At 37.1% G+C, this 22,302-nt stretch overlaps 1 protein-coding gene across 1 annotated transcript in view; it reads right to left on the reverse strand.

The window, feature by feature from the left end:
• Positions 1-3,930: 3,930 nt before the first annotated feature.
• Positions 3,931-22,302, reverse strand: part of LOC150082638 (uncharacterized) — a 36,539-nt gene continuing 18,167 nt past the window's right edge. The window contains exons 3-5 of the mRNA XM_090378720.1: positions 21,442-21,653; positions 7,610-7,800; positions 3,931-4,291 (exon numbers count right to left, since the gene is read on the reverse strand). Of these exons, the coding sequence (XP_090234846.1) occupies positions 3,997-4,291; positions 7,610-7,800; positions 21,442-21,653 (698 nt within the window). The 3' untranslated portion in view covers positions 3,931-3,996. The remainder of the gene's footprint in view (positions 4,292-7,609; positions 7,801-21,441; positions 21,654-22,302) is intronic.

Consider the following 22,302-nt stretch of genomic DNA (forward strand, 5'->3'; position numbering starts at 1 on the left):
GTGCCAACAACTAACAAAAAAAAAAAAAAAAAATCCTTATTTGAGGAATCAGTGGGAAAGCCCAAATGATTTAAGAAGCGGAATACACCAAAACAGAAATTGCAAAACAATTTAATATTACACTACCAATTGTCAATAGTGTTAAAAGATTGTAAGTAAAATAGAAGATGCTTAATCCTTGACTGTTTTAATTAATAATTACATTTAAAATTTTCATTAAAATTGTAACCACCAATTTACATTCTTCCAGAATTAAGTTCTATTCTTATGAATATTATGATTACTTTTATAATTTTTAAGTGAAAATGACAAATTAAAGTTTAAATGGAGTAAACTATGAAACAAAATTAGAAAGCTAGTTCTGACATGTTCATTTCACAAACCTTGTAATTATAAACCTCAATATTACTAAGTGAGAAAATTAGGTCCTTTAAAGTTGGTATTAATCAGATTTTCCTATATACAATTATGCAGACTATAATATATATAGCCACTGTGAAGGAAGAATACAGATCCATTATTGTGTGAATGATTATTTTTTGTGTATTGTAAGTTTCTTGAATGAGCTTGGGTTCTTTACAATCACAGAACCACATTTTGTAATCAAAACTCCAGGGCAGAATTTTCCATTGATAAGTTTCAAAAGAAAATCCATATTATACATTTTAATAGTACCAAAGATGACTGAAATCTGAGGTGGCAGGATTGGAGTTGTTACGTAGATAAGATAAATCTTCTAGAGTGTAGAATTTACTATCACTTCAAGGCTAAAATTAGAATGCCTGGTCAAGAATCTCATAATTTAACAGAATTACTGTTGCTCAGTTTGGAGATAAATAGTAGTAGGCCAGGCTAATTTTAGTATGGTTATCTCTCCTTTAGTGGAATTCCTATGTTGAACATTAATTGCTAAATGTGAGATTCTTCAAAGAGGGTACAAACTGATTCTTCCACCTCTCTTTCTCTGGTTGAAAAGTCAGAACACTTGTACATGTTCACTTCAAGAATTTGCATGGTGTACACACATTGCTTAAATTAATACTGAAAATATATGAAATACTTTAGGTGGCTAGTAGACAACTGAGGACAACTCAGCTGGAATCCTATTATTCTACTAATGTCCAAGGAAGAACAGATGGAAATTGCAGTCTTGTAATAAAATCATCTGATATCATGGTCAGACTTCCTTACTCACAATGGTCAGATTGTGAGTAAGGAAGAATGTAGAAACATCTCTAAATTCAGGGTGAAGATAAAAACACACTTGTACATGTTCAAAAATATGTACAAAGTGTATAAAAATATACTTGTAAAATGAAAATTGTTTTAAGACATGATCAAGAACACCACTGTGTTTTATGCAGCTGTACTTCCTTTTGCAACTTGGAAATGCAGTAGTTGGAATTGAAACCTTTAGGATGTTATATTTTGTATTTCTTCAGGAAAGTTAAATATTTAAGTTTTTCCATACATAACTTATACGATACACAAGGGACATTTTGTATCATTTATATATGCAAATTATTTAACACCAAGAAGCTAAGTAAGAGGAGATATTAATTTTGTGTTTTGTTAACTAACCAGTAATTCAGATTTACTTCAACACTGAGAAAAACATTTGAACACAAGGTTTGAAACATCTGCCTTTCTTTGTGTGATCAGAATAAATTACAGTATTTCAATTTTATCTTTAATAAAAAAGTGCATAGTGTTATAGGTGCAAAAAGTGCATTGTAATACAGGACTTCAATATCCTAACTTCTACTAACAAATTTCTTTAAACCAAACCAGCCAGCCAAAAAAAGTATAGTACAGTAAAAATTGTTAAAATAGTGCCCATCTAAGCTGGAAGCAATGGATTTTGCGAGTGTTTGAGTCATGTCGTTCATGCCACAATTAAGAATGTGCTTGAAACTAATTTAACATTTTGGAAAGTGCAACAACTAGAATGCTATGCATTTAATTTTTTATGATAAATGAATCCAAAACTACTATAAAAAAAAAGGTTGGGATAAAATATGTATATTAAGATACTATATCATGTGGATTGGAAATAAAAATCAACCATACCAATAGTTATACAGTGAAGTTTCAGGACCCTTTCCATATGGTATCATGAGACCTAAGGTAATAAAGGTCTCACAGGACAAAACTACTAGATATTAAAAAAAAAAAAAAAAAAAAAAGGATTAGTGAGCCCCACTTTAGGATTTGGAAAATGCCACCAGATAATTTACTGTCAATATTTCATTGCTTGTAATTGGTACAAGTATCGATGAAAGTAGTATAAAGTATATCATTATACGTAACTGAGTGATACACACTGAATTATGACCATCTACCTAATACCATGTTGGGGTCACAATTTGCATGGATAACAGCTGTTATTCATTTAGGCATTAATTCCACTTGATATATGAGAGGTCCATAGGGATCTGCAGTCATGCTGCCTGCAAGGCTTTTCTGTGTCGAAATAGATGATGGTTGCATGTCACTTCCTGTTCCAAAACATCCCACTGGTGTTCAATTGGATTCAGGTCAGATGTATCTGGAGCTCAATCAAGATGGAAGTTATCTTCACTGTGTTCCTTGAACTGATTGTGCAATGTGGGCCAGATGATCTGGCATTGTTTTGGAAGGTCTTTTTTTCTGTCCAGGAAAAAATGCAACATGTCTCATAAGAGCTGCCAGTAGATCTCATAGTGAAACATTCATCCATATGCACCAGGGTCATAGTTCTTGGCAGCAAAACATGCCCCATATTAAAGAACAAACCACTGCCACTTCCTGGATGGTGAGTAAGGTGCACGATAGGTCCACAGATTTGTGCTGCTTGTGCAAAGGCTTCTGTCAGTGTGCTGCACCAGGTATTTGGACTTGTCTGACTAGAATACACTAGTCAGACGAGTCCAAATATGTTTTCATTCCTCCAGTATCCGACCAGCATGTTGTTGACATCACAGCATTTTTGGTCAATGATGTCCAGCAGTGAGGACAGGGTGCCTCTTGAATTGTCTGCTTTGAGACCCCCCATACATCTGAGTATGTGGCACATTGTCATTTGGGATACTGTTCTTGCAATTTTCCATACTGTATTGTAATGTCAACTGTTGCACAGTGACCTGCCATTGAGGCCCATACTGCACTGCACCTTTGCTTATCATGAACAGCCACCTTGTATAATCCTTTACAGTTCTGTCCATGGAGGAGGTTTAAGGTTTTAATAGCATGCGCGCGCACACACACACACACACACTAAAAGTTTTCTTTTATCTGGGAACTTTTGCTAATCTGAAGGCAGTGTCATTCACCTTAGATAATCAAGGTTCCACTTGATTAAGGAAAGAAAAATAATGCTGACCTAACATGAACTTGATTAATTAGTTAGGCTAGGCATTCACTTAACATTAAAGAGACTGATTTGTTACTACTGCTGTCTTTCAGTTCATATGGTTATTGGTGTATTTACTGTGAAAAAGTGTCATAATGAAACTGTCATAATGCGCCTGGAAATCCATTAATGCTCTACTCCTTCCCTGACTGTTTTATAGTAGAGCATTAATGGATTTCCAGGCACATTATGATAGTTTCATTTTTATTGATAACTTTCTAGAAGAAACAGCTGACCATCAAATTAAAGTGATTTATATTGCTTGATTTCAATGTTTTCTTTCTGCCCACTTCCACCTTTTCATGCACACATTTCCACTCTGTATCAATAAACTTCACTGAACTGCTGCATTCTTGTTTCTCCAGTTATCATTATCAGTTTAACTTAGTCCTAAAGTGATTGAAATAAGAGGCATCAACTATTAGACAAGTAATATCTAACTTAACTGCACTCACTCACTCTTTTGTTGCAATTACCTCCTCACCTTGGTTGCAAAAACCATTTTTTTTTCTTCCTTTTTCCCTGCTAAGAAAAGAATGTTAAATATCTTTACATTTTATTGCTTCTAATAAAGTTAACTCAAAAAAAATTAATGAGCAGTTGTTTCACATTAACTGCAGCGATGACAGAAAGGCTAGCAAGGTACTTTTCTTCTTTCGTTCCTCATCATCCTTTAACATTTGATTAAGAAAAGAATGTGTTTTCTTCTTAGTATGTCCTGAGATTACAGTCTCTGCTTTTCCTGAACTTGCAGATGGATTGTCTGCATTCACAGCACAAAGCACAGAAGCAGGTGTTCCCTTTAAGTTAGATTTTATACTACTGTTATTTGGAATGGATGACACTATCTGTGATGCCTTCACATTAAATGGTTCCTTTCTCTCTGCAACCATAGGGTCACTGAAAATTGAAATGGTCAAAAGATTATTATGATTTAATAAAGATATTATGTAAAATGAAATTTCATTACCACCTATAGCCCACAAATTGTGAAATTTTTTTTTTTCTGTGTATTCCTCATTATTCAGTAACTTTTTATTTCAGATCAGTCAATTCTAAATTATTAAAGAAATTTATTTGATGAAGCTTGCATATGAAGTCACATATCTATGTGTTTACCTCCCCTCCCCAAATTGCCTGTTTGGTTTTTAGGAGCATTAGCAACTAAGGCCATATTGCTCCGGGAATATGCGGTGGTCATTCCCTGACCTTTCAGCATCCTCCGTATTTGGTGGTGACGGGCTCGAACCCCTTTCTAATCAAGAAGCATGTGTTACGCACTGTTGTTCCTTCCCACCTGGCTATGGAGGCGCCCCAAATTGCCTGTGCATTTACAGTATTCACATTAGTCAGATTGAATTTTTGCTTTGTTAACTGACATACTAGTGGCTATTGAAAATTTCTGTACTCTGAAATTTCTCTTTTCCTTTATTTTTTAATCTAAAGAAAAAAACATAAATAATGCTATTTACAAATACAATTTGTAAATAGCGTCCTCAACTGAGGCTGTAATTAGCTGATCTTAGAGGGATGGGTTTCTCCTGCAAGTTATTCCAAGTTTTTCTACCCACACAACACGCAAATTGGCTCTACACTTTACATTTATATGGATATAGTACAAGTTATGCTTGGGAGACATTAACATAATTTAATAAAAGATCAATCATTATTAAATCAAAGCATACAAAAAAAAAAACCAAAACAAAACTCACTTCTGTAACAAAGTTACAAGAGAAGAGAAATGTTTGGCTCACTTTGTATGCCAAGTAACCCCATCTTTCCTATAATGCCAATATCACATAAAGAGACTTAAAAAAATATATCTTTTAAATCTTTTGCTAATGAAAACTTAATGGAAGTTTTCTTCCATTAAGAACTAATTTTAAATTAATTATACAAGTATTCCACAATAAAACAAATTTATTCAAAAACCTCCAGAATCTAAACAGTCCTTGCTCACATGCAGGATAACTACATGTAGCCTCAAAAAAGAAAAAAAAAAAAATTGAGGGTAACCAATGTCACCTTTGCTCACTTCATTAACCCATTTCTTTAAACTATTGGTCAATTCCTCATATACAGGGTGATTCACTACCAGTGCGACAAACTTGCAGGAGGTGTAGGGGGCACAAAGACGAATCGGAATCACGTAGCATTGCAGGGTCCGAAATGCCTTCGTCATGCGGTAGAGGACGTTGAATGGGAGATCGCGTGAACAGCGATCCCGCTGGAAGTCAGCATTTGTGAACCGGTTCCCGAGGCAGTAGGATGGACGAGTATTCAAACATTGAACTGGCTGACATGCACCTTGCGTATGGAGCTGCGGACTGTAACGGGCGTGCCGCTCTGCGCTTGTACCAGGAACGTTTCCTGCACAGACGTGCTCCTCATCATACGATTTTCGCACGTGTGCACAGAAGGTTATATGAGACTGGTTGTTTCACGAGAGGTACCATGAATCGAGAGCGAACGACGAGGATGCCAGACAATGAGGAGAACGTCCTACGTCTTGTAGAAGGCAATCCGAGTACGAGTACTCGAGCGATAGGCCAACGATTGGGTATTTCCCAATCCACTGTCAACAAACCAAATGAGTTCATACCATCTGTAACGCGTCCAATCATTGGAGCCTGCAGATTATCCACTCCGGAGGACTTTTGCTACTTGGTTTCTTCAACAGAAATGGTTCGCAAATGCTGAATTCCAGCGGGATCGCTGTTCATGCGACCTCCCGTTCAACGTCCTCTACCACATGACGAAAGCATTTCGGACCCTGCAATGCTATGCGATTCGTCTCTGTGCCCCCCTACACCTCCTGCAAGTTTGTCGCACTGGTAGTGAATCACCCTGTGTACAGTAAACCCCCGCTATTCGCGGGGGTTACGTTCCTGAGAAATGTTGCGAATACCGAGTTATGGCTCCCATAGTAATAAAGGGATTCCGTTCCAAAGTATGAAATATATAAGAAAACTAGTCTAAAATTGTGTCTATGTATGTATTATATGTACCTTCACAATATGACTGTACATAGACAGTACATAGTGAAATGCAAGCATATGGCATCAAAATGAAAATAAGAAAATTTAATATTAAATGTAATATTTATTAGAAATTTCAAACAAATCTTTCAAACCAGCGCCTTTGCTAGCAAAAAAACTTATCCCGCCAGTGCTATCACCAGTTTCGCTAAAGTGTTGATAAAGGAGTTTTGCCTTTTCACGAATGATGAGTGAACTTAACGGAATTTTATTTTGAGTTTGGTCTTCTATCCACAGATAGAAAGCTTTTTCCATTTTTTCTAATTTAACTTCACGAGTTACAGGGCAAATGTTTGAAGCAATTAGCGCGTTTTCATGGACACTACGGCGGATTTTTTCTTCCGATTTTTTGATTGATCGTACCGGTGACTCATTGATTTTATAATGTTTTGCCACTGAAGAGAGACTTTCACCATTAGAAATTGTGTAGTAACTCAATTTTATTCGCTAATGTCATCACCTTCTTTGATGTTTTCACATTTCCCTTGTTATTCGTAGCCATATTTTTGTACGGGTAAAAAAGAACTTGTCCACAATAAAGGCACTTTCTTCCGTTAACACACTCGAAAAAGTCTGTTTTTGCAAACGGTAGATTTATCACTTTTGTAAGCATATCAATTTATAAAATTGATAAATTTATTCAAGTTATAAGTATATAAATTAAAAGCAAATGACCAAACCTTTCATGACAAGCACATAACACATACTGAACAAGGATTAGCGAGAAACATCCACGCTCGGGATTTTGTCACCCCTCTCCCCCACCCACTGAACACTGTTTTGACCGGGAAAGATAATTTTAGCCACGCCCATGTTTTTTTATGGTGAAAAATATTCACAACGCTTTAAAATTCACATTTTTTTTAGGTTTCATTTTTTATATTAAATCAGCGATGCAAATACGCGAATAGTGGGGGTTTACTGTGTGTATATATATAAAAATTTTCAACCTCCAATAATAGTATTCTGGAATTTCAGTTTTGCTAGGTATTATTACAATATGTCTACCGTTTTATTAAGTAAAAGCATCAATACTAAATTAGCATGGAAGAAGGTTTTTTTTTAAATATGTATTTTCTTATATTTTCTATATCAAAAACAGTTAAATACAAGATATGCACAACCAAAAGAATATATAGTACAAATACAAGAAATATTGAAGTTATACCAAAAATCTTACCTGCAAGGGGTTATTTTATTTCCTATGGGAAGATAAAGTCCTGCATTTAATTCTTTTTGCTTTCGTTTAATCCTTCTAATGTTTTCTGCATTAAAAGATAAGCTAGGATTATGGAGTAAAAACTCTGGTATTTTTGGGTTTCTTAGACCTTGTTGGGAAGTTGATTTCTGGCATACCAGACATCGATATACCTGAGATATAATAAAACATGTTTCGACAAGAGGGAGTTGTATCACATACTATATCAATATCTTTGTTTGAAAAAATACAACTGAAACAATTTTTTCCAACTTGGCTAAACTAAGTTTGAGGCCTACCTGAATATACACAGAAAAAGAGGCAAGGTGCAAAATATCATGAGATTATTTATTTTATTTTATTTTTTTTTTACACAAATTATTTCTAGTTTTAATAACAAACAAACAATATGTATTAACAGTTTTATTACTAAACACTATGGTCTTGATAGCAGCAGAACTAATTTTCATGTTTTCTCTGAAAAAGAAAGGAGATAAAACATGCCATTTAGAGTGGGTGGGAGCATTTCTCACACTAGAAGGCGGCACTCAGGCAGGTGTCTTCACTACTGTCCCCCCCATTCTTCTATAGCTATCCCCCCCTCCCAATTACCTTTCACTTTATTTTTTATTTATTTTTTTTTTTTTTTGCTGACCGGGTGGGTCAAGTGCTTGCCTGGCAACCCAAAGTCGTGGGTTCTCGACAATTCATCTCCCCCCCCCCCAACCCACACGATTAGCCCATAGACTTAAAGTATTTCATTAAACTGATATAACCTGGATCTTTTTCCACTTATCACCATACTAGTATAATAATAAATAAAAATAATAATTACAGTTCAATACATAATCTAAATAATGTTTACATATCTCATGCTAGGAGGGTTGCAACTCCAGGTGCACATGTAGTACCACAACCAGACAGGACCTTCAATATTTCCAAAGTGTGTGTATACTATCACAAACTTAGCTTATCACTGGAAAGTGGATCTACAAAACTAACAAAGTTTTGCTAGTGAAAGTCACTGGCCAAATATTAATCAAGTCCTTTTTTCTAGTAAAATTTTACTAACGTAAGAAGCCTTCTTTAGCCATAAAGAATTTTGAAACCAGTGGTACTTAATACATGCACACCGACTGAACTTTCTTCCTGCGTGGAGACTATCTAAAATATCCTTTCCCTGTGTCAATATGAGAGATTCGTGATGAAGTGTAGTGAAGGTGTAGCAGGAATGGTCCAAAGAGGGACATGCAAGACCACCACCGGTTGGCAGTCAAGGTGAAAAGCAGTTGGCACGTGATGTCCAGGGCAATGGATGTCCCACAATCCCTCAATTAATTGGCAGACTACAACCAGGATGCACAGAGAAATGTTTCCAAGCAGATGCTCTTGTGGGTACGCCGGAGTAAGAAACCTGTTTGTGTGCCTGTGTCGACTGACTGTCATGAACACTACCACCTTCAATGGACTTGGGAGCACTGTTCCTGGACATTAGATGATATTGTTTGTTATTTGGTTTTTAGGAGCATCAGCAACTAACGCCATATTGCTCCGGGGATATGGCGGTGGTCATTCCATGACCTTTCCGCATCCTCCGTATTTGGTGGTCACGGGCTCGAACCCGGTCTAATCAAGAAGCGTGTGCTACGCACTGCTGCTCCTGCCCATCTGGCTATGGAGGCGCCGACATTAGATGACTGGGAAAGTTTCCTGGTCTGACAACACAAGGTTCCAGCTCCATCATGCCAAAGGACAGGTGTGTATTTGACAGCAAGTAGGTGAACAGCAGCAATCAGACTGCATGAAAACAAGCCAGTGGCATCATTGTTTGGGGAGATGTTTTAACAGACATCACCAGGTCCCCCTCATCTCCACTGAACACACCCTCACTGCCAGATCCTACTTTAGCACGTATCCAGATGGCACTGGACTCTTTCAACAAGACTATACCTCATTACACACAGCCGACATTGTGCAGGAAAGGTTCAAGGATCATGCTCAAGTATTTCATCTGCTCCCCTGGTAAATTCTTCTGATATCAATCCCATTTGTAGGACATGATGGAACATAGTATTCATCAGTTCACACCATCCCTTTGCCGTGTTACCAAACTCTAGGACATCCTGTTCAGCTGGTCCAGGATATCTGAGGACACCTACCAGTCTCGTGGAGTCGATGCCACACTGGTTGCAAGCAATTATGGTGAAAGACAGCCCAACATGCTTTTTTGCTGTTGTTGTTATTTGGTTTTTAGGAGCATTATCAACTAAGGCCATATTGCTCCGGGGATATGCGGTGGTCATTTCCTGACCTTACCGCATACTCCGGATTTGGTGGTCATGGGCTCTAACCCAGGTCTGATCAAGAAGCATGTGCTACGCATTGCTGCTCCTGCCCACCTGGCTACGAAGGCACCATGCTTTTTTGCATCAAATTCCTTGACCACTACATCATAGTAGCATATCAGATTGGTAGACAAGACTGCCCCTTTACAAATCCATGATGTTACTGCATGTATGACTGCATTCCTGTCCAGATGGTCCTGCACTACTTTAACCAGCGAATCCATTATTTTCTCCGAAAAGAGTTACGTCAACAGGTCTAATTACTCGTGTCACTTTTTGCTTCTCCCCCCCTTATGAATTGGGGATACATTTACACATCTACGGTTCATAGAGTCCCTCCCCTGAGTCAAAGAATGATCTCATAATTATGGCTAAAGGCTTGCTTACCTGCTTCTTGGATAGATCTCATCCACCACAGGTGCCTTTTTTACCTTTTTTACGTTCGGCTTCAACAATTTCTCTTCCACTTTCCTTTCAGTTATCACGAAAGTAATTTATCTCCTCATTGGAGTTTGATAAACTTCTGGTATCCCCTTCCCATAGAGAATTCCTCATGTGTGAATGCAGATGCAAAATACCTATTCAATTTGTCATCAACCTGAACAGCAGAGTCAGGTCATCAATAGTTAACCCATTGACATCAAATGACTGATTTTTTTTTTTTTTTTTTTTTTTGATTTGATAGTTGTTGGCGCATCGGCTTCTGTGGCCATATTGCACCTCCCAAGGTTTTTGCAGTACTTTGATCCAAGCCCGAGGCGGGAATCGAACCCGCGACCTTTGGGTTGCCGGGCAGGTACTTTACCCACTCGGCTAGCCCGGTCGGCTCAAATGACTGAATGTGATTCCTTCTACTACTAATATAAGCATAGAAGTTTTTGCTCCTTTTCTTTGCATTCTTTGCCAGAGATTTCTCATAATCTGCCTTAGCATGCCTAACCTCCTTTGTGACTTGATTACAGACTAATCTATATCTACCATAGGCTTCTGAATCACCTGATAATTTATATGCATCCCATGCACTTTTCTCTGCCACTTGTCTCAATAGTTCATCTGACATCCATTTAGGTATAAGCCTTGAACAGTATTTCTTTGTTGGTATGAAAAGCCTAGCAGCTTCTATGATTATTTCCATGAATGCTTCCCATTTAGAATTTGCTGTTGGTAACATCATCAGTTTGTCCCACTGCCAGAATTTAAAAACCATCTGATACCACTATAGTCACCCTTAGAAAAGGAGCAGCATTTCCCTTTATCCTTGACAATAGTTATGTCTTAAATTAAATTCCACATTAGTACGTTGCGATCATGGCCACCCAGTCGGTCTTTTACCTGCAGAATCACTGCTGATAACCAGATCAAGAGTACTGCTCTTCTTGTTGCCTCTCTAACATACTGCTGTAAAAAAAGTCATCCAAGAAATCTACAAAAGTCTTGTTAGTGTGAGAGTGACCAACCAAAAAATTCCAGTCAATATCTGGAAAGTTAAATTCCCTGTTATGAGACATTTTTATTTACTGGCCCATTCTATTTTTCTGTATAGCTGTTTGGTATACTCATCACAGCCATTAGTCCTAAAACACATTACTACTCTCAATTTTGTTTTCCCAGTGCTTACATCACACCAAACTGACTCAACATTGTACTGGTCATCTATGTCCACTGGTTGCACTTGCTCAGATTTAATATACTTCTGAACTAAGAGCATAGCGGTTCCACCTCTCCTGACCTGTCTGTCCTTCCTTGTATACATGATAGGAGAGAGTACATAATAAGAGTCTTGTCAATCAATTCAGCTTGGAGAGATTGTGCAAGGCTTATGGGATAGAATTTTTTTCAGAGAGGCCCGTGCTTGTTAACAAGAGAGACTGCTTCTACAGGAATGGGATACACTTAAATATAAGGGATGCAAGAGTGTTTGGTGATGCTATCGAGGCAGTGTTAGGTGGGTCGGTAAACTGCTAGCTTAGAGGGGATTCGCAGACTACAATGTTAACAGTAGCCGTAGGCAGAAGTTTAAGTGATTCTTGAATTGCTTCTATTAAAATGAGCAGTGGGGTACTGGGGGTTTCAAGGACTGGTGGGAGTCATCACGAAACAAATAAATACATGGGCTGTGTTAGGGTAACTAAGAATAAGAATAGGTGCATGCATACTTGCATGTACACCAATGCTAGGAGAATAGTAAATAAATTTGATGAATCTGAAGTGCTGGTCAAGACATCAAAGGTGGATATTTTTGGGATAACAGACATGGTGTCACACAGATATAAGCAGTGCTGAATTGGAATTTGTGGAATACAATGTGTACAGAAAGGGAGGAGAGGTTATGCTGTTAATTAAGAAACAAAATCTAAGGAAGTGCATCCAGTTCACATAGATGGACAGTGCAATGTTGAGTCAGTTTGGTGTGACATAAGCACTGGGAAAGCAAAAATGAGAGTAGGAGTGTGTTATAGGTCTAATGAGTATGTATATAAAGTGCTTAGCATCATAATACACAGCCATTTCTGAATAAACAGAACATTTTTTTTTAAGGTGGCATCGTTTTAGGTTATATCTCATATTGTGAATGCCTTCACAACGAGTTGCCATGATATTGCACTACTTCGAATAAGTAACGCTTCACCTAAGGAGAAGACTAGTGTTACTTATTCTCAGATAGGTACCACCACCCAGACAGCACTGTTTCAGGGCTATTTGGCCCTTCGTCAGTGAGTGGGTAGGTACCCAAGTGATGCAATGATGGCAAAAACAGTTATGAAGTATAACTCCACAATATGAGAGATGCCTGATGGTGTATGATGTATTTAGACTAAGGCGCATTTAAGGCTAGAGCCTCAAGCTGCGAACAAATTTAGACTATGTATATAAAGTGCTTAGCATCATAATACACAGCCATTTCTGAATAAACAGAAAATTTTTTAAGGTGGCATCGTTTTAGGTTATATCTCATATTGTGAATGCCTTCACAACGAGTTGCCATGATATTGCACTACTTCGAATAAGTAACGCTTCACCTAAGGAGAAGACTAGTGTTACTTATTCTCAGATAGGTACCAAGATAGGTTATATCTCATATTGTGAAGGCATTCACAATATGAGATATAACCTAAAACGATGCCACCTTAAAAAATTTTCTGTTTATTCAGAAATGGCTGTGTATTATGATGCTAAGCACTTTATATACATAGTCTAAATTTGTTCGCAGCTTGAGGCTCTAGCCCTAAATGCGCCTTAGTCTAAATACATCATACACCATCAGGCATCTCTCATATTGTGGAGTTATACTTCATAACTGTTTTTGCCATCATTGCATCACTTGGGTACCTACCCACTCACTGACGAAGGGCCAAATAGCCCTGAAACAGTGCTGTCTGGGTGGTGGTACCTATCTGAGAATAAGTAACACTAGTCTTCTCCTTAGGTGAAGCGTTCCTTATTCGAAGTAGTGCAATATCATGGCAACTCGTTGTGAAGGCATTCACAATATGAGATATAACCTAAAACGATGCCACCTTAAAAAAAAATTTTCTGTTTATTCAGAAATGGCTGTGTATTATGATGCTAAGCACTTTATATACATAGTCTAAATTTGTTCGCAGCTTGAGGCTCTAGCCCTAAATGCGCCTTAGTCTAAATACATCATACACCATCAGGCATCTCTCATATTGTGGAGTTATACTTCATAACTGTTTTTGCCATCATTGCATCACTTGGGTACCTACCCACTCACTGACGAAGGGCCAAATAGCCCTGAAACAGTGCTGTCTGGGTGGTGGTACCTATCTGAGAATAAGTAACACTAGTCTTCTCCTTAGGTGAAGCGTTACTTATTCGAAGTAGTGCAATATCATGGCAACTCGTTGTGAAGGCATTCACAATATGAGATATAACCTAAAACGATGCCACCTTAAAAAATTTTCTGTTTATTCAGAAATGGCTGTGTATTATGATGCTAAGCACTTTATATACATAGTCTAAATTTGTTCGCAGCTTGAGGCTCTAGCCCTAAATGCGCCTTAGGTCTAATGAGTATAACGAACAATTGTACAGAGAAATAGAGTGGGCCAGTAAATCAGAATATCTTGTAATGGGGAATTTTAACTTATTAAATCTTGTCTGACAAATTTGATTGGATAATATGGTGTCATTACAAAGGAACTGAATGCCAAAAATAATTTTGATATCGTATCCTTTGATTTCAGAAAAGCTTTTAATATTGTTGCACATGGAATATTACTGCACAAATTGGAGCACTATGGTATTAAGTGCAAGTTGCTACAATCGATAAAAGGGTGGTTGAGTGGGAAAAGACAGCGGGTGGTAATCAATGGAAGCTGCTTTTCATGGACCAATGTTATTAGTGGGATCACCAGGGTTTGGTGTTGGTTCCACTGTTTTGTATATTTATCAATGGTATTGATGACCTATATCAAGCTTAATGTCAAAGTTTGCAGGGTTGTTAATAACAGTAATGACAGTATGCTGCTGCAACAGGATCTGGAAAAGTTGGGTAGATGGGCTGAGAAGTGGCAACTGAAGTTTAACATTGACAAATGTACTGCGTATTGTACAACTGAAGTTTAACATTGACAAAAGTACTGCATATGGGTAGAAGTAACTCCAGAGAAACGTACCAACTGTGTGGTGCTACACTTAGGGTGGTAGAAAATGAAAGAGACTTGGGTGCAATTGTGCATTCAGATATGAAGTTTTCTGAGCAGTGCATACAGGCTGCCAAAGCAGGCTATAGGATATTGTCAATGATATACAGGTATTTTGCTAGTAAGGAAAAGGAAGTGATTATCCCTTTGTATAATGGAATGGTCAGACCATGCCTTGAGTACTGCATACAGGTCTGGATGCCTCATTTTAGGAAGGATGTAGAGTTGCATGAGCAAGTACAGAGAAGGGCAACAAGACTGGTGAGGGGAATGAAGGGGTCCTCTTACCAAGAAAGGCTTAAATTCTTTAAATTGCAGAATTTGGAGAAGAGGCACCTGTGAGGTGATCTGATTAAAGTGTTGAGGTGATCTGATTAAGGTGTATAAGCCTTGAATGGGTTAGCAGGCTCAACTCTGATGGAATTTTTCTGCTTGTTCAGATAACGAACCTGAGGGGGCATAAATTCAAATTGAGGAAAGACAGTTGTCGAATGGATGTTCGGAAATTTGCCTTTAGCCGGCAGGTAGTTGATTGCTGGAACAAAACTTCCATATGTCATTGTGGAAGTTGATAGCTTAAATAAATTCAAGGAGGAACTGGACAAACTTTTACAGGGAATGGATATGTGAAATTGTTTTTTTTTTTGGCTGATGCTACATAAGCTCATAAGCTTGCTTTCTTGTATCACATGCCTCTACTACATTGTACTCCCCATATTCAAATTCATCATCGCATGTCTGAGTGACACCATGTCTCTGTGCTATCCCTACAATATCTGCATTTGATGACTTAAACAGCACTTAAAATTAATCAAGTTTATTTGCAATGCTCCTGCCATTAGTGTACATGCACATGTTCTTACTCTTTGTTATCCTTACACAGCCCTTGTATTCACTTGTTTCAAGATGGCCCACAGTAGGGCCTGAAGTCCCCGACACTTTGCTTTCCAGGCTAATTTTGCTTTCTTGCATTTTCCAATAGAAGCAGTGCAAGAATCACCTTCACCTCTGCCTACAGCTCTGGTTAATCTACTAGTTTGTGTATCCCCCAAACTACCTGTTTTCCGACCCACCTATCACTGTCTCGATAGCAGAAATATTATTCTCAACTTTTCCACTTAAGTGTATCCCATCCCTGTAAAAACCATCTCTCCTGTTAACAAGCACAGCTTATGCTGAGAAAAATTCTACCCCATGAGCACATTCTCTCCAGGACAAATTGATTGACAAGGTTCTCAACATGTAATCCCTCCTATCACATCTGGGCAGAATTGCAGACACTTTCAAATTGTATCCTAACTCGAAATCCTTTTCTAACGTTGCCCTGTACTTGTTAAGTAAGCCCACTGATCTCCTAATCTTAATATCATTAATGTCAACGTGTACAACAATATCACCTTTTGTACTCTTGAAAGGTTATATCTGCTCTACAGAGTCATCTACTTTTGCCCATAGTAGGCATATATACATACGACAAGAAAGGTTAAAAGTTAAAATTAACATTAAAGTTCTGGTATAGAAATCTGAGCGTTTTCAATCGGAAAGATAGCAGCAGTTTCTTTTTTGGAAGAATTAAGACAGGACTAATTTAGAAGAACTGAAGTTAAATAAGTTTTGTTCTGTACACTAGAGAATTTCCTGAATATCAACACTTAAATGGTAGTAGGTATCCGAGAAGCTGTTGCTGCTAAATGTTTTTTTTTTTTTTTTTTTTTTTTTTATTAAACTGGAAATTAGTGTACAGTATTATTATCAGCAACACTATGAACAGAACTTCAATCAATAGGAGGTCATCAATATATAGAAGGAAAAGAGTGGGGTAAAGAAACAGAACCTCTGACATTTTGCAGCCTTTTTTTTTTTTTAAATGGCATAAAGCAGTTCTATAAATATAGCTAATTTTCTACTCTAACATTGCCTAAAATTGGTAACAACTATTTTAAAAAAGTAAATATAGCTTCAAATGAGCTATCCTGCATAATAATTTGTTTCTTGAAATTTATTATTTAAATATAAAAAAAAAAAAAAAATCTATCACCTGATTATGAAATCAAGTGACATGTAGACAGCTGAAATTTCAGATCCATGAAGCAAGATGCTGAAGTTGGTTCAACGACTGTGTTATGACTTAAATCCTCTTCTCTCCAAGTTCATCCCTCAGTGGCTAAAGTATCATATGGAATACTTGACTTTAAGGAAATCCAGATATACAAGTCAAAGAGAAATAGCAGTCACTTATTTAGTCCTTTGAATCTGTCTTCACCATTAGAATAGCAAATAGCACCAATGAACTCTATAACTAAGGATTAACAAACCTGATTGTAAGGGCAACTAATATTTTTCAAATCAACAGGCTACTTAGATGAACATGACATGGATTGGCACAACTTTCAAAATAGGTACAGTACACTGAATTCTTAGTACATATACTAACCTATTAAGGGTATTCTCTTACAAAATGAATCTTACTGTTTGACAGAAGTGATGAAGAATAACAGTCCAACCATAATATCTGGCTTCTGTTTCAATAATACAAAAAATGAAGTTGCCCAAGAACATTTTGTAATTAGTTTCTCATTTGCCATTAATACAACAAACTTTATCCTTTTTTATTTGGTCAGGACAAAATAAATGAATATGCAAAGATTGTTCATCGGTTAAAACGTACTGTTTATATTTAGGAGCTTTTTTTTGCATGTATGCATGCTGTTTGGATGTGCGTAACTGTGAGAGTGACCAGGTAATTTGTCATCTCGTGTTGTTTATCAATTTGTGCTACTTTGATACACTACTTAATTAAGTTACGGAAGCAAGATATAAAGAAATTTAAAAGCTTTTAATTATCAACGGACTTATCAATTAAGTTTGTAATTATCAATACCATAGTGTGAATTTGATATCAACTGTTTTGGGAAGTTATTTTCACCTCATCACATGATTTGAAGAAAATTTACTGTGTAATGGCTGTACGACAAGACCCCCCCCCCATATTGCATTCTCCACACTTGGCAACTAACTTTTAGCAGGTTGCAACTAAATGTTGATCACATTTGCAGAGGCCTGTCTATAACCATCCTCTCAACAATTTAGCCCGTAAATTGCAACTGCAGCACATATGAGAAAACCGGCTATTATCCCTATCTCCAACCCTACATTCAAAGTAAATGCATATAGGACTTAATACATGGAGTAAATTCTTGTTTTGAAGATTTAAGTTAATTCTCTGCATATAACAAAACGAATTAGGATTATTAACACATTTTCAACACATTATGTGTAGTTATTATGCGGCAATTTTTAAACCAGCCAATATGTGATGTGGTAATCTCTATGGCCAAGAGTTGAGTAACATTCTGTATTTTTTTTTTTTTTTTTTTCAAAGAAATACAACTTGTACTTTTCACAAATAAATAAAAATGATAGGCAATGGAACAGTTTCAGTAATTTTTTTTTTATGAAAACCCCAAAAACGAGGTATTAGAACCTATAGTACTTAGTACCCTGCTTGGGTTGGAGGTTGAGAAGACTAAAGAAGATATTTGTTGACATTAGACTTGAACTTCTGTAGACTGTAATTTTCAGGAAATACATAGGAAGGAAGGTTGTTCCAGAAAACAGCAGTTAAATAAATAAACGAGGAAGATGAAAAGTTGGTTCCGAGAGTTTGAAGTTGGACAGTAAATGGACGTTGGCTGGTGGCGGCACGTGTTCGGATTGTTTTGAAAGAGAGAGTGGGAATAATATAGAAGCCAATTCAGAAGAACAGTGCCCATGGAAGTAGAAAAGGCATGCAGCAGAAACAGTATGTCTATGAGACAGCAAGTGCAGAGATTCTGTTAGAGAGGAGTCATTAATTAACCTAACTGCCTTCTTCTGAATGGAATCTAGAAGCCCGACAGAGGTTTTGAGGGCACCTTTTTACGGAAGACCACAGGAAGCATTGAATGGAGCCTGTTGGGAATGGTGGGAGGTGTTTTACCAAGATCATTAATACACGAGTTGGAAGAAAAATGGGATGCTAGCAGGTCAGCTTTATCCTTGGCTGAAGTGACAACAGAACCATCTGGTTTTGACAGAGGTGGGAACAGAGATGGGCAAAAGTTGCGGCCAACAGCTATGGCAGAGACCAGAATGCTTGGCTACCATCAGGGCAAGAAGCAAGTTTTCTACGCTTAACCTGTTCAAAATCTAGTTTGGACTGATTAATAACTGCTTTACAATCGTTGCGAGCTTTGGTGTAGGCAGAAAATTAAACCGAAGAATTGGAAACAAGCCAATTACGATATGCAACGTTCTTCTCTTGAACAGCCTTAGCACATTTATTGGAAAACCAAGGTTTAGATATAGGACGAGATTTTAAAGTGGAGTGTGGAATAAAGGTTTCCATTCCTACGTTGACAGAAGTTTTGAAACAGTAATCCAACCAATGAAAAAAAAAAAAAAAATCTCGCAGGTCATCCCATTTTGCATTCTTGTATCAACAAACAATACGAGGCTGGGAATAGCCACAAGATAAGGCTCCATTGGAGAAGAGACAATCACAGAGTTGTGATCTGAGATGCCTAAAGGACTACTCACTTCGACCATGTACTTAAAAGGGTTGTTTGTGAGAAAAAGATCAAGTGTGTTAGCTGTATGGTAAGGATTGTCCAGTATTCTTCTAGGTAAATGAACAATCTGTGCAAGGTCATTAGTAATTGCAAAAGCCTCAACATCTCAACAAATAACTTGCCGTACAGCAAATAATTTGGGCAACAGATTCCGATAACTGAGATTCTATCAGAAAAAGTACATGGGGTTTGGCAGACTGCAAGTGGAAATGAATATCGTTGAGATTAGAATTTAGACCATGTATATTTGTGAAATGAACTAGGGAGTGTTTGGGAGGTTTAGATCTTTTCACAGATAAGCTTACACTATTAGTTTGACAATTCATGGTGCATTCAATAGTAAGAAAAAGTGGGTGGGGACATGCTGTATGAAGTAATTAAATTTTTGGATATGGCGTACACATGGTAAGAATATACCCAGATCCTTGACATAATGTGGCCTCAACAATGCCCCTCGCATACACACTACTCTGACTCTCTCCAGTCACTATCTGGCAGAGTAGAGGTAGCAAGATTAAACACTAGCTGATCCGGAAGCCTCCTAAAGAGTTACCAATAGGTTCAGACGGTGTACTAACTAGCAGCTGGCCTGCGAACACCGTTTTAGAGCTGTACCCTCGAAATGTAAGGAAGATCAGATCTTGCCAGGATGTTCATCATAATCTCAAAAGTCATCAGTCATACTGCCTGATAGAAGAGATGGGGAAGGGTGACCGGAACTTAGCTCTGGAGACTAAACATGGGTTCCACCATTTCAAGCCTCCAATAAGCAGTGGTGGTATTGCAACAGTTGATGAGGGTCATCTACCACCTAGTATTGCCTGGTAACACAGAGGGGCCGCATTCCTCCATGTGGTGTGGATACCACACCTCGACCCGTGCTTACGTTGGTTCACACCTGGGTGGTCACCCACAGTGCTTGTGCATGGAGGTTATACCCAGGATTACTAACAGTCCCACCATCGTGAAGGTGCTAGCAGAGGATTTGGCTGTCACAGACCATCCAGACTTTTTGGGTCCACTTGATTTGAATGTCACCCGAATATCAGTTCCATCAGCATTTTAGACTCCCAGGTAGCAAGTACAGCTTGTCTGGCATATCTGAGAGAATGTCTGTGACAACCTCAAGGACCAAATTTTAGCATATTTTTAATTTTTTGATTAAAAAAAATAAAATATGCTAAAATCACCCAACTTTACACTAAGAAGAGAAGAAAATCAGTACTATATAGTATTACTTTGTTCATCATAATAAAGTATGGAAAGGAGGAGGAAAAATGGTATAATATGGATAAATTTTAGATCTGCCATACATATGGCACTAGTAAAACTAACTCTTAAGTGTTCTTGGCAGTGTTCTTCCACATATCACTACTACATACCCCTTCTAATTACTAGTAAAAGGGGTCATAGTGAAATCAATTGCTATTAGCCAAGAAGCTTCCTAAACCCTTATCGTTACATCTGATCACATCTTGTATCTAACAGTCATTCTATAAATCTGTTTGAAGCTTAATGAAATTATTCATACTATAAAGGTCATTCAAATAAATGAAAATAAATTGGGAACAAAGAGTTCAGAACAAACACATTCAGCTGCTTTGTCACTGTTTAGGTGAACAGTAGTCATTGCCTAACAGAACATGATTCAACCCTGTTTATCAAGAGTGACCCATGTTGATCAAAAGAGAAATGTTACATCGCCTTCCCTGCACTCAGTATGGGCCAAATATGTATGTATTTGCCCCATACTAAGTGCAAGGAAGGTGATGTGACATTTCTCCTCTGATCAACATAGGTCACTACTGATAAACTGGTTTGAATACAAACTATAACCACCCTTCTCTCATCCTATTGAGTATCCACTAAGGAAGTATGGAGTATCATTAGCTGTTCTTCAAGAGCAGGCATTTATTCATTTCATGCTATTTCAAAATTGTTTCATTTGGAAAAACTCTTATACATGGTAGAAGAGATGGTGGTGGGGGGAGGAAATTGCTATGGATTTCAAGCATGGTTATGATCAATTCAGGGGATAGAGTAAGCAGGACATGGTACTATACCAGGTAATGAGAATAAAGTTACCACCTAATTTGATTTTGAAACTACTATTGCTTTAAACCAAATTACTAGTAAAGCAGACTTTCTCAAGATATGTAGATAATACTGTTTTTATTTATTTCTTTACTTACTGTTTTATTTGTTGCAGTCCTAAACTTGGTCAAAGACTTCAGGTGCTTTTTAGTCAAATTCCATGGCTGGTCACGTTGTTTTTTAAGCAATTTTTTAATACGTTTGTTCAATACTGGTCTTTGATGAATACGTACTTTACAGTTATCAAATCTCCATAATGTACCACAGTATGGACAAAACGTTTTCCTTGCAGCTACAGTTCTCTTTAAAGCTAATAAAAAGAAGTTAATTTTAAAAAAAGGAAAAGCTACAGGGAAGAAGATGAAATTTGAATAAAAGCAAAGACAGTTTATATAAGCAAACTATATAATTGGTTTTGTTACATGCATAACTATTGTCATCAATACAAATAAGCAGTGAACTGGTACACATTCTCTTCAGCAATTTTCCCAAGTGTTAAATGACAGCAAACTATTTCAAACATCAACAAAAATTCCTCAAATAATAGAGGGAACAAAAAGAAATTTACAATAATGAAGGGATTAGAGATCCCATTAAATTACTTATTTGATGCATATCTGAATGGGCAGAGCTAGACTTTAACTCAATTGCATTAGTTTTATTTTTTAACCTTTTAATTATGAAAAATCAAAATACTTATTTTTTTTTTTTAACAAGGATCAAAACAATACAAATAAGAATTATTTTTTTAATTTGTAATCATGATTGCATTTAGTGTAAAAAAAAAAAGTAACCTAGAATATTTAGAATTTTTTTTAAAGTAGGTAGCATTTTGCTTGCACATGCTCAAAGGTTTATTTTTACCTGTTGATGATAGTTAGTAATTTTGCATTTTCAAATTAAGAAAATGCAAAAAAAAAACTTACATGCTATTTACCCAAATAAACAAGCAGTTTAAT

Source organism: Mastigoproctus giganteus, chromosome 7 (assembly GCF_048544385.1).
Source record: "Mastigoproctus giganteus isolate SK-2022 chromosome 7, ASM4854438v1, whole genome shotgun sequence".
Lineage (NCBI taxonomy): Eukaryota > Metazoa > Arthropoda > Arachnida > Uropygi > Thelyphonidae > Mastigoproctus > Mastigoproctus giganteus.